We start from the raw sequence: 16,688 nt of genomic DNA on the forward strand, positions 1-16,688 counted from the left end.
ATCGACACACGATGAACGAATTTGTTTATCACCGAACGTTGTTCGGAAGGCGACTTGAGCCGCCTACAGCGACAGTGAACCATCCTGTGTTACCACCATCAACAATTATCGATAAACGATAATGATACAGAGTGGCGGAACATGAATTCCAACTCACACTGTCAAAGCGCAACTCACAAGGGATGGTCTTCCTTACCTGAACCATTGATAGTTGCACAAATCCCAGATGAACGTGAAGCTTTGACCGTCGTTAATGACAATACAGGTTTATGTTAACAGTTCCGCAAGCCTATGTTCTCTACATTGGATCAACACATACAGGCTGAAGTCACCGTGGTGGTTGGTATTGTATGTTGGGTACACGTATTTACCTATCTACCACGGCTACGCCTTGTCAATATCATGGAATAAAGGATTCGCTCAGAATTCCCTTATAAACGGTTTTCAGATTTATCTGAGGCGGGCGACGAACTTTTACGTCATGTTAGTGTGAAATATTTTACCAGGACAGAACTCTCATCGGCGTTTACCAAATAGTTTCATTTGAAGATTCAGCGTCGGTGTGCAAGATGGCGGGCCCTACAATCCTTATGAACATCAGTGGGACGAAATATGAAGTGTCCAACGCTACCTTTGGTAAGCTAATGGACCAGAACAGATCAGTGTGTTTAACGGAAGCTACAGTGAAGGACAGCTCCCCGAAAGAATATTTTTTTGAGAGACATTCCGACTCTTTCGCGGCCATCTTGGATTTTCTTCATCACGGAGAGCTACATCTTCCCCCGACGGTTTGTCCAAACGTCTTCTCGCGAGAACTCGCGTTCTGGGGGATAGATATCTCGATAATGGAGAACTGTTGCTATCACAACTTCGTCACGTTTGTGGAAGACAGGAAAACTTTGAGAAACTTTGAAAAACAATCCCAGACGATTGACACAAGTACCGGGAAACCAAAAATATTCTGGTTCCCCCGTCTGGAGCGACTCCGAGCCTCGGTGTGGGCCATCCTTGACAACCCTTCATCCTCCAACGCGGCAAAGGTAAGACTCATATTGTAACATTTCGTTACATCTCCTTCTGAGTCGACACGTAACGTTTATATAAAATGTTACTGTCTCATTTTTTTATGGTTACCTAAGTGTTTCATGATTTAAGATGAAAGTACTAAGAGCGTCAAAACCCTTTCCATAATCTTAAGAAATCTCCGTTGAAAGCAAAGTCCATTGTATGATCCCTATCGAATCCCTAGAAAATATTTATACCAGCTGTTCATAAAAAGGTGAGCTTAGCCACATTGGACCCTTAACGTAGGTTATATTCTCGCCACATTTTGTGTGACAGTATGACATTTTAAACGCATATGACAGACACACATAACTCCCATATTGGTTTGTTATTTTTTTTACAGCTGTCATTTCAATTTTGCACGTGTTCTTGACTTAATTTTCAAGTTGAAAAAGAAATCATGCCTTTTGTAAAATTATTGCTCTCCCATTCCATTTGTGAGTGTTGGGATATTCATTCTTCCTATCATGATTTTGTCCTTTTCGTTTCAAGCCCTGGGCTTAATTTTGGATAAAATGTTAATGAATTAAAATAGACAACATTCGTAATTAAGCCTCTTGCTTGACAAAGGTTTAATGATCTCTAGCGAACGGAGCTATAGTAATATATTAAAGAAGCTGTTGACTCGTGAAGATCCGGGTTAAAACAGTTCTTCAGCAACCCGTGCTTGTTATATAAGAGAAGGGCGGTCGGGTGAAAAGCGCTCGTTCGTCATGCCGAAGACCCGGGTTCGAATATAGCTGATTGCGGCTTTAAACAACAAACAAACAATGAGGAAGTTGTTATTCATGAATTGTGTCTACTTTGTTATTCATATTCAAGTTGAATAGTTCTTTATTTCATCCCTATATTTATGAAATACATTAATAAATGGTACGAGTCTGCTGCGTCATGGTTGTCGCGAAAGGTTCTCCCTGCACCAAGTGCAGAAGCAAATCTGTACGAAAGAAAAGTCTGTTTGTTTGTTTGTTTGTGTCTTTATGGTTTAACGCCGCCATCAGCATTATTCCAACTATATGATGGCGATCAGTAAATAATCGAGTCTGGTCCAAACAATCCAGATTGACATCATGAACATCAATCTACACAATTGGGATACGATGACATGCATCAACCAAGTCAGCGAGCCTGATCACCCGATCCCGTTATTCGCCTTTTACGACAAGCATTGTCACCTTTTATGGCAAGCATGGGTTGGTGAGGACCTATTATACTCCGGATCTTCACGTGTCTTTGCTGACAGGAAACACTTAAGCCAATGTCAATATTGCTGTTACAGAAACGTGTACAAAATCTGTTCAATACCAAATTCATACAAAGCTCGAAAGATGCATAAAAAAATTCATGGCGTCGCAGATTACTATCAGAGATAAAAAGAATCGACCACTAGGTTGAATTCAGTGCAACCACACATCTACCCCCAAGCGAAATGATCGGCATTACAGCCACATGTGTGATTACATCGAACATATAAAATGTTTCACATGTTCAATTGCAATATTTTTTTTATTTGCTGAATCCGATAAACAGATCTATTCTCACTAGCATGTTTATCGGAAATAATGTTGACGAGCGTTGAAAATTTGGACAAATAGTTTTCAAATTACTTGGACTTCGTGCGTTATTCTTAAAATTAGGAATAAATTTGAAAATAATGCACGAATACAAGGGTATCCCCGTATTGCGAGGGAACGCTGTAAATACACTACCGGGCAAAAGAAAGTATACACATGAAAATTGGACTTGACCAAAACATTTCAAACGTTATCAAACCGCAACGAGGCTGAAAACAGTCGCCGAAACACTTCAGACTTAGGGTCCAAAACACAACCATGATACCCGTAGCAACTACATCATCATCGAATCACCATTTCTTGTTTGTTGAGCCACCATCTGCCATCGGTGTATACCTTCTTTTGCCCGGCAGTTTATATATCTTACCGTGACATATAACAGCTTCCGTGTAAAAAAAGGGAATATTTTTATTAAATTTTAATTTATAGTCGTCAATGCGTCGGACAAAGAACCTGAGCCTTTAGGGTATTTTCTGGCAATATTCAGTTAAACGTTCATCAAAGTTGGACAAAAGAACCTAAGCTAACTGGGCAATTCCTGGCAATATTCAGTTAAACATTATTCAATGTTGAACACAAGAACCTAAGCTAATAGGGTATTTCCTGGCAATATTCAGTTAAACATTAATTAATGTTGGACGAAAGAACCTAAGCTAACTGGGTATTTCCTGGCAATATTCAGTTAAACATTATTCAATGTTGGACACAAGAACCTAAGCTAATAGGGTATTTCCTAGCAATATTCAGTTAAACATTATTCAATGTTGGACAAAAGAACCTAAGGTAACTGAGTATTTCCTGGCAATAGTCAGTAAAACAGTCATCAATGTTGGGCAAAAGAACCTAAGCTAACTGGGTATTTCCTGGCAATAGTCAGTAAAACATTCATCAATGTTGGACAAAAGAACCTAAGCTAACTGGGTATTTCCTGGCAATATTCAGTTAAACATTTATCACAGTTGGACAAAAGAACCTAAGCTAACTGGGTATTTCCTGGCAATATTCAGTTAAACATTTATCAAAGTTGGACAAACGAACCTAAGATAATAGAGCATTTCCTGGCAATATTCAGTTAAACATTCATCAATGTTGGACCACACAACCTGATCTTATTGGTGAATTCTGACATTTCACTATTCTTTGGCCATCACTCATGGATCAACGAGCGCGCGCAAGCTAGGGTAAATACTGGCGATATGAATCTTCTATAATCGCCAAGAACGTATTTATTAGCCGGATACAATTATATAGTCATCAATCCTGGGACAAAGAATGAAGTTTCAGGTACATACTGTCATATACAATTCTATACATTAATCCTGGGTCAACGCGTGCTGTATCTCAAGGCTGGTGTCAATGCAGCAGTACTAATAGCAGGCTTAATTGTGTAACGCATTACGTTCTCGCCGCCACAACGCTTTATCCACAAAGCAATTATAGATTCATTCACGATTTATGAGCACCATTTTCAATGTATGAAAGATGGAACAAATTATTAATATGTCTTTTGAAAAATATTACACTATAAGGTCATTGTTAAAATGTTAAAAGCTTGTCATTGTACTGAACGTTCAATGCTGGGGACAATATTGGATATTCAACTTATTGGAAACGCCCTGTTTCTGACAAGTGTCACACCATTAATTACTTTTTTTCTCAAATTAAAATCCTTTCTTCGTTGTAAATTTAAAAACAATATATCCATAGTTTCTCACGAGAAGAGGTTGGTGTGGAGGCTGGGTTTTTTTAAATTCAAATAACCCTTAACATAAGTTTCAATGCTGAAACGGACGACGGACAAAAATCATAACATAAGCTCACAATGACGATGTTTAGCGTATTTAGAATAGAAATTACATGATTAAATGTAAACCCCATTGCAGTGCTACATATATTTTATTTATATTACTGGAACGAACAAATATGAATGGCCTTTTGCGGCTATACATCATGTAAAAGAACTCTTGTAGCCAAACATAGACCACGTACTTGTCGATGATTATTAAAGATGCAATACCCAGAAGACATTTGCTGATTCAAAGGACATTTTGGAAACAACATTGCAAATACATGAATCATTCTTCATTAAAATACATCCGGGGTAGAATAGGTCTTCAGCAACCCATGCTTGCCGTAAAAGGTGACTATGCTTGTCGTAAAAGGCGACTAACGGGATCAGGTGTTCAGGCTCGCTGACTTGGTTGATACAAGTCATCGATCCCAACTGCGTGGACCGATGCTCATAATTTCTATCACTGGATAGTCTGGTCCAGACTCGGTTATTTACAGACCGCCGTCATATAGCTGGAATATTGCTGAGTGCGGCGTTAAACAACAAACCATCCATCCAACCATCATTAAAATACAGAGATTAGCGACTCCGTGTTATGAGCTGCTGCCATTTAAAGAGCAATCACAGCAATCGACCCTGTGTGGAGTTTATGGATTGCAGCATATGCCCCACTAATCAATGTTGTCATTTCATGGCCGACATAGCTTCAACAACATTATTACAACTCTCCAGTGAACGTGAAATATTTTATGACACTAAATTCAGCCAGTTTGACAGTCAAGTGTTTAATACATAAAATGCTCTCCCCGGTGGATTTTATTAATGGTGGTCTTCTTTTGGCGTATTTATGTCCAAGTTATTCAGCCCCACTTAGAGTTATTTCCCATCTGGAATTTTCGCCAGTCAGGCTTTGTTTTGATAACACTCTGTAATCGCAATAAACGTACTTGTTTGTCTAGACCAACCCAGATGATCCTCAGACGTTGGCATCCACGATGAGGGCACGATGGTCGAGTGTTTTAAGGTGCTGCAATTCTTTGTGCAGAGTTGCGTCCCTTAGCCGTGCCTGGAGTCGCTTGGTTCATGCTTCCCCACAGCGTCGTAAAGTGCGTTCTAAATCGACTATCAAAGGAGTTTTAACCTGACTCCCTGAGACTGTACATTATTTTGAATCTACGAACAGACAGCAATGTCTGTATCGTCAGGTTACAGGACTGTGCCCTACAGTCAACGGGTTCCATTTTGGGGCGTAGGTTCGAATCTAAGATCCGACCTGATTAGATCCTTTGTCTGTATAGACATACCCGTGCTCTGTGTCTCTACAGCGTTCCTTCCTAATACCTTTAAAGGGCGACTAACGGGATCGTGTGGTCAGGCTCGGTGACTTGGTTGATGAATGTCATCGAATCCCAATTGCGTGGATCGATGTTCATCATGTCAATCACTGGATTGTAAGGTCCAGCCTCAATTATTTACAGACCGCCATCAAATAGCTGGGCTATTAGTGAGTGCGGATTTAAACAACAAACAAACAAAATAAAACAATAGCAATCGGGGCCAGTTCCCCAAAGCAATCTTAGCCTACGATTGTCGTAAAAGTATGTTACCATATGAGAGTTACGTTCATGTGAGCACTGTTTCCGATTTGTGTTGCCTTGTGCCAGACGTAACGTCGTACTGCTTATAACGCATTGCTCCGGGGCGTCGATCCTAACCGCTTTGTGGAACGGCTTTACAATTAAGTTTTCGTTCTGTTCATTATAATTCCTTCATTCTGATTAGCTGAATTAGTCACTTGTTATTGCATTCATTTTTCCAGTGAATATGAAAAAATAAGCCACGCCCATCGAAGCGGACAACTTTCATCACTACGGAATGTTTGGTATTCCCACATACAGTTGACATTTGTCCCCAACTCGTGTTATTCCAGGGCCCACTTGCACAAAGCGATCTTAGCGCTAAGATGATCGTAACTCCCATACATTAACATAGGCTTACGATAGTCTTAGAGCTAAGATCGCTTTGTGCAAGTGGGCCCTGGACAAGACGAATAACGACTTGTGCTCCTCTCATGGCGACTAAGCGCAAACGGGCTCCGTCTAAGCGCAAACGGGCATAGTTAAAAGAATTGTCAACTCGTTGCGAAATGATTCACGTATATATCCTCCATGTCATATATATTCCAGATGGTATTTAAAACACATCGCGACTTACGGTATTTATACGGTATGATTGAACACATTTAACTGTATCTAAGGTATATTTTTATATCCAAGACATGTGTAAAATCAAAAATTATTCCCGAGGGATTCTTAGACCGAAGTACTTGAAGTCATACGTGCATTCTGATTGGTTTGTTGTATTTTCGCACATAACATTCAACGATTAGGGGACGAGTCTTCTTGCAGGTTACGGAAAGGGGCGAGTGGTGACGAATGTTACAGTTGAGGGAATTCCGTTTCTGCTCACCTGTATCATAGTTAAGTTGTCAGGCCTAGTAACATGTTAGTGTTATTTGTCGATATCAAACATACCAACAAGACGACAATACGTCTTCCACACCCACCGCACCAACACCGACAACGCACAATACAGAATATCAGTTCCATGAATTTCATGTCTTCGAGTTTCATTTCTAACCCATTTTTCCAACTGTGTCTTCCCTTTCTCAGGACACTGATGTTTAAATCTGGCTGTGACTGACCATGATTTTTGAAACCACCTCTTTCCCTGAGCTACCTCTATTCTGACTCGTAAAACTCGCAGTTCTACTTCTCGCATCTTGCCTTGATTGACAGGTCCAATGGGTAGTTGGGTTTAACGCCGCTTTTAACAGTATTCTAGTCATATCACGGCGTGTCAGCTTAATCTGGGAGGAAAGCCCGAAGTGATGTAGGTCTTAGACGTTTACCACTTCGGTGAAACCCACGAGCACGGGTATGGTGCTGACAAACCTAGAAACATAATCGGGGCGAACCGGGATTCGAACCCACATAGGTTTCTGGCGTACCCAAGGGACGCAACTCTGCACAGCGAATCGCGGCGCCTTACACAACTTGGCCACCCGTGCCCCCGTCAGATCCAAAGAACTTTGTTAGATTTACTCCCCGTTGATTGGCGTCTGACTTTTGTTTCAAGTTGTGCATAAATTGAACAATCCCCTGATCATGTCATGTCACGCCACAGTATGTACTCCTGCGCCTGGGCTGTTTATCAATCTCGTTATATCATCTGCTTTGTAGATTAATTGATATTTATTTAACTATTGTTGATAAAACATGCTTTCGTTGTCGAATTCAATTATTTGGATTGACTGTGTATTTGTTTTGTTTTCGGTTCATTAGGGAATGAACGAAAAAACTGTGTGAAACATTTTAAGTCTTTGTGGAACGAATTCCAGAGCCTTGTTCCATACGTAACGCGAGCAGTTGAGTAGCCTAGTGGTTAAAGCGTTCGCTCGTCACGCCGAAGACCCGGGTTCAATTCCCTACATGGGTACAATGTGTGAAGCCCATTTCTGGTGTCCCTCGCCGTGAGATTGCTGGAATATAGCTAAAAGCGGCGTAAAACCATAATCAACCATTCACTCACTCTGTACGTGACGTGCGATAGTCGTAGCGCTAATATCGCTTTGTGTAATGAAGCTCATATCATTGACAGGTATATTGTTTGAAATAACAGGGAGCTTTTAACCACTTGATGCACAGACTTGTGTTACGTTGTAAAGTGATTGCAAACAAATTGGTCGATATTGACATTGATGTCCACATAGTCATGAGCGGAAAACAGTTCCTTCGTGTCAGGTATAATCTATAGACCCTTGGGACGGGTTTTGTGCACATCCATTAAATGTGATTTATGTAAACAACACCGTACAAATGATTAAATGGAAGAATGTAACAGTACTTGTTGGGCTGCTGGCATAAGTATGAATACATATATTATGCACATGAGAAAGTATATAGATATACGATAAGATTCAAAGTGAGTGAGTGAGTTGGGTTTTACGCCGCTTTTAACATTATTCCAGTCATATAACGGCGTGTCAGCATAATGTGGGAGGAAAGCCCGAAGTGATGCAGGTCTCAGACGTTTACCACTTCGGTGAAAACCAAGAGCTCGGGTATGGTGCTGACAAACCTAGAAACATAATCGGGGCGAACCGGAATTCGAACCCACCACCATCATAGGTTTCTGGTGTGTCCAAGGGACGCAACTCTGCACAGCGGATCGGGCGCCTTAGACGACTGGGCCACCCGTGCCCCGATAAGATTCAAAGACGGATTCGGTATAGGTCAAAGCAGATTATGTTGAGACATAATGTGAGAAAAAGTATGATTTTGAACTATTTTCCATGAGACCACACACTTGTCGATTTAGCCTTATAAATCTGGCTTGAAGTTGTATTTCCCCCAAGCAGAATGTAATCATGTCAGACTAGAAATGCATGGTGGTGTGTATTGTTTTGCAGCCTTCTGGAAATGGAGGTGAATGGCCTGTTACATTATTAGCGCTTGCAGTGTCTTCCGCTTTGTTTACATCGCCTGACTGTCAGTTAATGGTCTGATCATGCGTGATATTACTGCCGATTGTTTATTGGTAATGAATTATTCTCAGGTTGCGTGATTGAAAACTATTAACAACATATCTTGACAGTCAGTACGCCAAATGTATTTCGTGTAAAGTTGATGTTAAAGAGTATAGATCAAGATATGATATCAGTGTGGTTTGGATCTCCGTAATGAGGACCTCGTCACACTGAGACCTTGTCACAGTGAAAACCTTATCACAGTGAAAACCTCACCGCAGTGAGACCTTGTCACAGTGAAAACCTTATCACAGTGAAAACCTCACCACAGTGAGACCTTATCACAGTGAAAACCTTATCACAGTGAAAACCTCACCACAATGAATACATTGTTACAGTTGTATCTCGTCACCGTGAAAACATCGACACAGTGAGACCTTGTCACAGTGAAAACCTCGTCACAGTGAAGACATTGTTACAGTTGGATCTCGTTACAGTGAAAACCTTGTCACAGTGAAAACCTCACCGCAGTGAGACCTTGTCACAGTGAAAACCTTATCACAGTGAAAACCTCACCACAGTGAGACCTTATCACAGTGAAAACCTTATCACAGTGAAAACCTCACCACAATGAATACATTGTCACAGTAAGAACCTCGACACAGTGAAGACCTCGTCACAGTAAAGACCTCGTCACAGTGAAGACCTCGTTCCAGAGAAGACCTTGTCACACTAAAGACCTCGTTCCAGAGAAGACCTTGTCACAGTAAAGACCTCGTCACAGTGAAGACCTTGTCACGCTTAAGACCTCCTCACAGTTGTATCTTGTCACAGTGAAGATCTCGTCACAATGGAGACTGTCACGCTGAAGACCTTCTCACAATTGGATCTCGTCACAGAGAAGATCTAGTCACAGTGAAGACCTTGTCACAGTGAAGATCTCGTCACAGTGAAGACATTGTTACAGTTGGATCTCGTTACAGTGAAGACCTTGTCACGCTGAAGACCTGCTCACAGTTGTATCTCGTCAGAGAGAAGATCTCGTCACAGTGAATACCTTGCCACAGTAAGAACCTCGACACAGTGAAAACCTCGTCACAGTGAAGACATTGTCACATTGAAACCTCGTCACAGTGAAGACATTGTTACAGTTGGATCTCGTTACAGTGAAGACCTTGTCACGCTGAAGACCTCCTCACAGTTGCATCTCGTCACAGAAAAGATTTCGTCACAGTTAAGACCTTGTCACAGTGAAGATCTCCTCACAGTTGGATCTCGTAACAGTGAAGATCTCGTCACAGAGAAGACCTTGTCATAGTGAAGTCCTTGTCACAGAAAAAATCTCGTAACAGTGAAAACCTCGAAACAGTGAAGACCTCGTTCCAGAGAAGACCTTGTCACAGTGAAGATTTCCTCACAGTGAAGACTTTGTCTACAGTAAAGACCTCGTCACAGAGAAAACCCCGAAACAGTGAAGACCTCGTTCCAGAGAAGACTCTGTCACAGTGAAGATCTCGTCACAGTGAAGACCTTGTCACAGTAAAGACCTCGTCACAGTTGTATCTTGTCACAGTGAAGATCTCGTCACAATGGAGACCGTCACGCTGAAGACCTTCTCACAGTTGGATCTCGTCACAGAGAAGATTTAGTCACAGTGAAGACCTTGTCATAGTGAAGATCTCGTCACAGTGAAGACATTGTTACAGTTGGATCTCGTTACAGTGAAGACCTTGTCACGCTGAAGACCTGCTCACAGTTGTATCTCGTCAGAGAGAAGATCTCGTCACAGTGAATACATTTTCACAGTAAGAACCTCGACACAGTGAAGACCTCGTCACAGTAAAGACCTCGTCACAGTGAAGACCTCGTTCCAGAGAAGACCTTGTCACACTAAAGACCTCGTTCCAGAGAAGACCTTGTCACAGTAAAGACCTCGTCACAGTGAAGACCTCGTCACAGTAAAGACCTCGTCACAGTGAAGACCTCGTTCCAGAGAAGACCTTGTCACAGTAAAGACCTCGTCACAGTGAAGACCTCGTCACAGTAAAGACCTTGTCACAGTGAAGATCTCGTCACAGAGAAGACCTGGTCACAGTGAAGATCTCGTCACAGTGAAGACCTTGTCACAGTAAAGGCCTCGTCACAGAGAAGACCTTGTCATAATGAAGATCTCATCACAATTAAGACCTTGTCATTGTGAAGACCTCGTCACATTGAAGACAAAAAACTAAGTTATCCGTGCCTATATTTGTGATATTGCGATGTTTCAAGAATTTCATTTTGAATACATAACTATCCCCTACAAAATGCATTGTCATAGTGAATATTTCATGGTTAAAAGTAGACTTGTTTACACATCAATAATTGTATTGTCTGAAGAATTTATTTAGGCGCGGCACAGCGTGACAAGTGCATTTCAAACTGATCAATACTGACATTGATGTCTGCAAGCTGAGGAAAGGAGAAAATGAGCAGTCGCTCGTTAACAGTGATCTGTGTTGAGATTAACTCAGAGCCACAGGAAGTGCCGAGTACAAATCCATCAAAGGTGAAAATGTACGTTAAAGCAAGGGAATACCCTTCCCTGATCACAATAATACCATTTAAGAGCTAGGCGCCCAGCGGGATCGGGTGGTCAGGCTTGCTGACTTTGTTCATGCATGTTGGTTGGTTGTTGTTTAACGCCGCATTCAGCAATATCCCAGCTATATGACGGCGGTCTGTTAATAATCGAGTCTGGACCAGACAATCCAGTGCATCGATCCTTGAGCATCGATCCACGCAAATGAGATACGATGACATGCATCAACCAAGTCAGCGAGTCTGACCACCTGATCCTGTTAGTCGCCTCTTACGACAAGCATAGTCGCCTCCATGCATGTCATCGTATCCCAATTGTATTGCAGTAAAGACCTGGTCACAGTAAGAACTCATAACAGTGAAAAACTCGCCACAGTGAAGATCTTGTCATAGAGAAAACTTCGTCACATTGGAGACATTGTGACATTGAAGACTAGAAAGTTGAAAAAATTCATTGCAGTTATAGGTTGAAAAAGTTAATCCTGAAAACTACCTTAGTAGCTTCCTCGCTAAAATAAATTGTCGGAATGTGTATTGTATCTTTAAATCATTATTTCACGATCAGAAGCATTGAAGCAAACCCCTCTCTCTGTTAAACAGAAACGTGTCATTAGACTAGATCTCAGATTCAAGTTAAACAGAAATTTAGACGAGACCGGAAGAACACGATGAAACACGAATCGATCATTTTAGTGCCTAAGAATTGAGCATTTTTGCTGTTATTGTTTACTTTTTATATATTTATTTTATACTAGTAATCATACTACTTTATTGACACATTTGTTCATGTATATTTACAATCTATAGCGTCTCTGTCTACACAGAACTGTGCAATATATAATCTATGTCAAAGTAGAAAGCCCTATGAAAGGGAGCCAATCCATTAGTCGTGGTACATTTGGGACCGACTGTGCCGTTTGATGTTAAAAAAACATTACAAATTCAGGGCACTTTTGTTTTGTTTTAAATGTCAAGTCTAATGACATTACTGTGTTTCACACGTGGTGTTAACGACATAGCCGTGGGGTGTATTTACATAAGTTTACAGCAGTGGGAGATCGCCATTATTTAAGAAAGAAACGACTCGTGGTCGTTGTTTATCGTACAATGAAACACTGCAGGGATAATAAACCCCTCGGGACGCATTATATGAGAAGTCAACATTATGTACAGCCCCCTTAGGATGATGATAAAGTGTAAAAGCTTTGAAAATATTTACCCATATTTAAATGATGATGACTCCCTCCATGGAATCAGATCTCGGCAATGTAGGACAGTTCATTTTATGTACAGAGTCCTCATGTCATTCCCTTTACCTTTTCTCCCAACACCGAAAGTCATATCTCTCCAACCTTTGGATGTGATCGTTCAGCCATCGCGTTTATCTGCGTAGCCCAGCTACGTCTATGGGAAACAACTAGCAGGATAGTACCCCCCTCACAAAAATAACGTTGTCCAATATGTGACGTCATCAAGTTGCGAGCGCATGTTGGAATCTCCAGAAATGACATCATGATAGAACACTGTTTTACCGTGAAATACATATAAATAAACCAGCCTACATTTTCTGCCGAAACAGAGTCCGTTTGGCAAGGGCAAAATAGCTGTGAAAATTGTATTTATATGGACCACTGAAAATCAGTGATGACACCAGGTGTTCGCGAACTATGTTTTATCGTGAAATAAACCACGCTGGTTGGTTGCTTGCTGCACTCAGCAATATTCCAGCTATATGACGGCAGTCTGAAAATAATCGAGTCTGGATCAGAGAATCCAGTGATTGGTATCATGAGCATCGATCCTCGCAATTAGGATCGATGACATGCTTCAACCAAGTCAGCGAGCCTGACCACACGATCCCGTTAGTCGCCTTTTACGACAAGCATAGTCGCCTGTGGCAAAAAATAACAAACCACGCTTCGTTCTTCGTTGTTCTTTGTGATTTATCACGTAGCTATCTTATATATAGTATTAACCATAAATGCAGTATGAACTTTAAAGGACTGGGGATGATTCGAATTCATTCTGATGAATTCCTGTATTCTTAGGTCCTTTTGGAAAAAACAAATAACAATCTCCACGAAGACCTGAAACAAAGTCGAACAACTGCTAGTGAGAGTGACATTCACTACAGCGATAAACAGAGAAGCCATTGGGAAACAGAGAGTTACTGGGTGAGGTATAACACCACTATGAACAGTATTTCAGTTAAATCAGAGCATATATGGCCCCGTGGCACCAAGAGGATTAAGAGGAAAGCCCTATGTGGTGCAGGTCTCAGACGTTTACGACGTCGATGAAAACAATCACGGTATCGCGGACGGACTACGGACTGCCCAATGGAAAGATGAAAATGCTGTGGTCACTGTCACAAATAATTCATTTGCTCTCCTTATTCTACTAATCCATCCGAAAGGACGGTGAAGTAAAAGTTTACTTTGCAAGATTTAGATGTAGACATTTCAAATTAATGACAACAATTGGTAGCTTTAAAGACATTCCATTCCACTGGAGTGTATATTGTTTGCAGGAAAATGTGTGTTGGATAGACGATGAGCTCCATATATTTGCAGTCTGTCCGTTGTGTACTGACCTTAGATTAAGGGAATACCCATGAATAATATGTTTCACTTAACCGATACTAAACAATGTCAATATTAACCATGTTACGGGAATTACTCCACATCTAATACATCTGTTTGGGGTACATGCAACATTTATGTCGTTGGTTTGTTGTTTACTCACCACAAAATATCATTCAGTATATGATTATTGCTAAAACTTACATCTGCGATTTATGGATACCTTGTGTCTAAATCATGTCACCTCTCACCGTCCCCCAAAATTTTATGCTCATTGTTCTTTCTCTCTCTCTCATCACGTCATGTCCTCAGTTCAGATCCAATAATAATTTAAGAAACGCACGGTGACAAAAATACAATTTCCTTAAGTTTTCGTTCCAGCTTGGATATCAAAGTCAATATATCTGCGCCTAAATAATGCATAAAATGACATACATCTCCAGTTTCAACCAGGCATATTCAAAACTTGTTTCAATAATACCACTATTTGAAGAATAGGTAGCAACCCATGCTTGCCGTAAAAGGCGACTGTGCTTGTCGTAAGAGGCGACTAACGTGATCGGGTGTACAGGTTCGCTGACTTGGTTGATGCATGTCATCGATCCCAATGACGTGGATCGATGCCCATGATGTCAATCACTGGATTGTCTGGTCCAGACTCGATTATTTACAGACCGCCGTCATATAGCTGGCATATTGCTGACTGCGGCGTTAAACAACAAACAAACAAACAGTTCTGTGCACACAATCAAGGAAACTAGCAATAACATTTCAGCGTATCCCATCTATCACAGAACTGTTTATTCAACTGAAGTCGTTCATCTAACACTAATTAATGTTTTGTCAATTTTCGTTTCAGGTCTTCATGGCGATTGTGGTGTTATTTGTCATCGCTTCGATGTTCGTAATCGTGGCCAGTACTCATCCTTTGTTCCAAAGAAACCTCAGAAAACGGGAATGGGAGGAATACCTCGGGGATGAATTCCAATCACAACTGCCAGTCCTTCAAAAATTTAATTACATTGATGACTATGACGACGTTTATTACGATGAAGAATACGCCTATTATGACGTCACCTCAACTACTGATCCCAACACAACACAATCGTCACCGACACCAAAACACTTGACAAACTTGGCGAACAAAAACACCAAAATAGCCCAGGCGCATGCGCGAGTCGATTTCTTGAAATACATTGAGTACGCCGCTCTCATTTTTTTCACGTTCGAGTTTTTATTGAGACTTCTGTTTTGTCCAAGTTTAAAGCTGTACGTCACAAGCGTTGTCAACATTTTTGAATTCATCGCTCTGGCGGCCTTATACATCAGCGCTGGACTGGAACTGTTTATCCCGTCGAAACGTTTCACAACCACTTCCGCTGACATCATAGAATGCGTGCAGTTCATGCGCATTTTCAGATTCCTCCGCCTTGTTAAAAACGTCACAGGTTTCCGTGTACTCATATACTCCTTTAGATCCAGTGCCAAAGAACTACTTTTACTGTTATCCTTTCTTGCTTTGGCCGTTCTGCTGTTCGGTAGCGTCATGTTTTACACAGAAGACAATAACCAAGTAGGAAGTATTCCTGATGCATGTTGGTGGGCCCTGATCACCATGACAACGGTCGGTTATGGTGACGTCGTCCCGAGATCATTTGGTGGCAAACTGATCGCGGCGGGGTGTGCGATTAGCGGTGTCTTGCTGTTGGCCGTAACTGTTCCCATCTTCGTGAACACCTTTATCTTGTTCTACAGCTACTCAAGGGTCCTAGATACACGCGCTCTTGAACAGAGGAAGGTGCAGAGATCAACGAGCTGCCAGGTATCTTGCGAGATTTCAAACAAAATTAGTCCTGTCAGAGAAAGTGTGAGAATGAAAAATTTCATTTCGCAATAGGACCCACTGATACAGAGACTGCTTGGATCGAGCCCTTGTCCGGAGAGCGGAAGGTCGGGTGTTCGACTCCCTTGCCACGTCATAACAAAATACGTCAAAGATGGTAATTGTTGTTACCCTGCCTGGCGCTCGGCATTAAGGTATATTAGGACTGGTCAGCTCGGAGTCGGTATAATGTGATAAATGCGGCATGGTATCTCGATGGGCACTTTAAACCCATACCAGGACAGTCACACACGCGCACGCGAAAGCGCACGAACACGCACACACTTGTGGATGCACAGTGCTATATTTGTTTGTTATTAATAATCATGGACATCGATGTTGAGTCAGTGAGTGAGTGAGTATGGTTTTACGCCGCTTTTAGCAATATTCCAGCAATATCACGGCGGGGGACACCAGAAAGGGGCTTCACACATTGTACCCATGTTGGGAATCGAACCCGGGTCTTCGGCGTGACGAGCTAACGCTTTAACCACTAGGCTACCCGACCGCCCCACATCGATGTTGAACCCCCTTTCACTGCACCTCGCACATTCAAAGACACACGGTGTCTACAGTCTGTATGTCAGTAGCTCTTGTTAGTCCACGAGAGATCTCCTTGTCTGTCTGCCCTGTGCTCGTGGGTTTCACTTAAGTGTTAAACGTCTGAAACCGTTCTTCCCACATT

The 16,688-nt window shown here is 41.6% G+C and overlaps 1 protein-coding gene across 1 annotated transcript; it reads left to right on the forward strand.

Annotated features, from left to right (window-relative positions):
* Positions 1 to 497: 497 nt before the first annotated feature.
* LOC139470977 (potassium voltage-gated channel protein Shaw-like) lies at positions 498 to 16,018 on the forward strand. The gene is made up of 2 exons (XM_071253293.1): positions 498 to 1,040; positions 14,981 to 16,018. Exons 1-2 carry the CDS (start codon positions 570 to 572, stop codon positions 16,016 to 16,018), a joined length of 1,509 nt encoding a protein of 502 aa, XP_071109394.1. The 5' UTR covers positions 498 to 569.
* The last annotated feature ends 670 nt before the right edge of the window (positions 16,019 to 16,688 follow it).

This window comes from Haliotis cracherodii, unplaced genomic scaffold, assembly GCF_022045235.1.
Source record: "Haliotis cracherodii isolate W230 unplaced genomic scaffold, xgHalCrac1.p SCAF_21, whole genome shotgun sequence".
NCBI lineage: Eukaryota > Metazoa > Mollusca > Gastropoda > Lepetellida > Haliotidae > Haliotis > Haliotis cracherodii.

Coding starts and splice junctions, on each gene's coding strand:
- LOC139470977 (XM_071253293.1), top strand. CDS start 570: ATGGCGGGCCCTACAATCCTTATGAACATCAGTGGGACGAAATATGAA. Junction 1,041..14,980: donor CATCCTCCAACGCGGCAAAG/GTAAGACTCATA, acceptor TTTTCGTTTCAG/GTCTTCATGGCGATTGTGGT.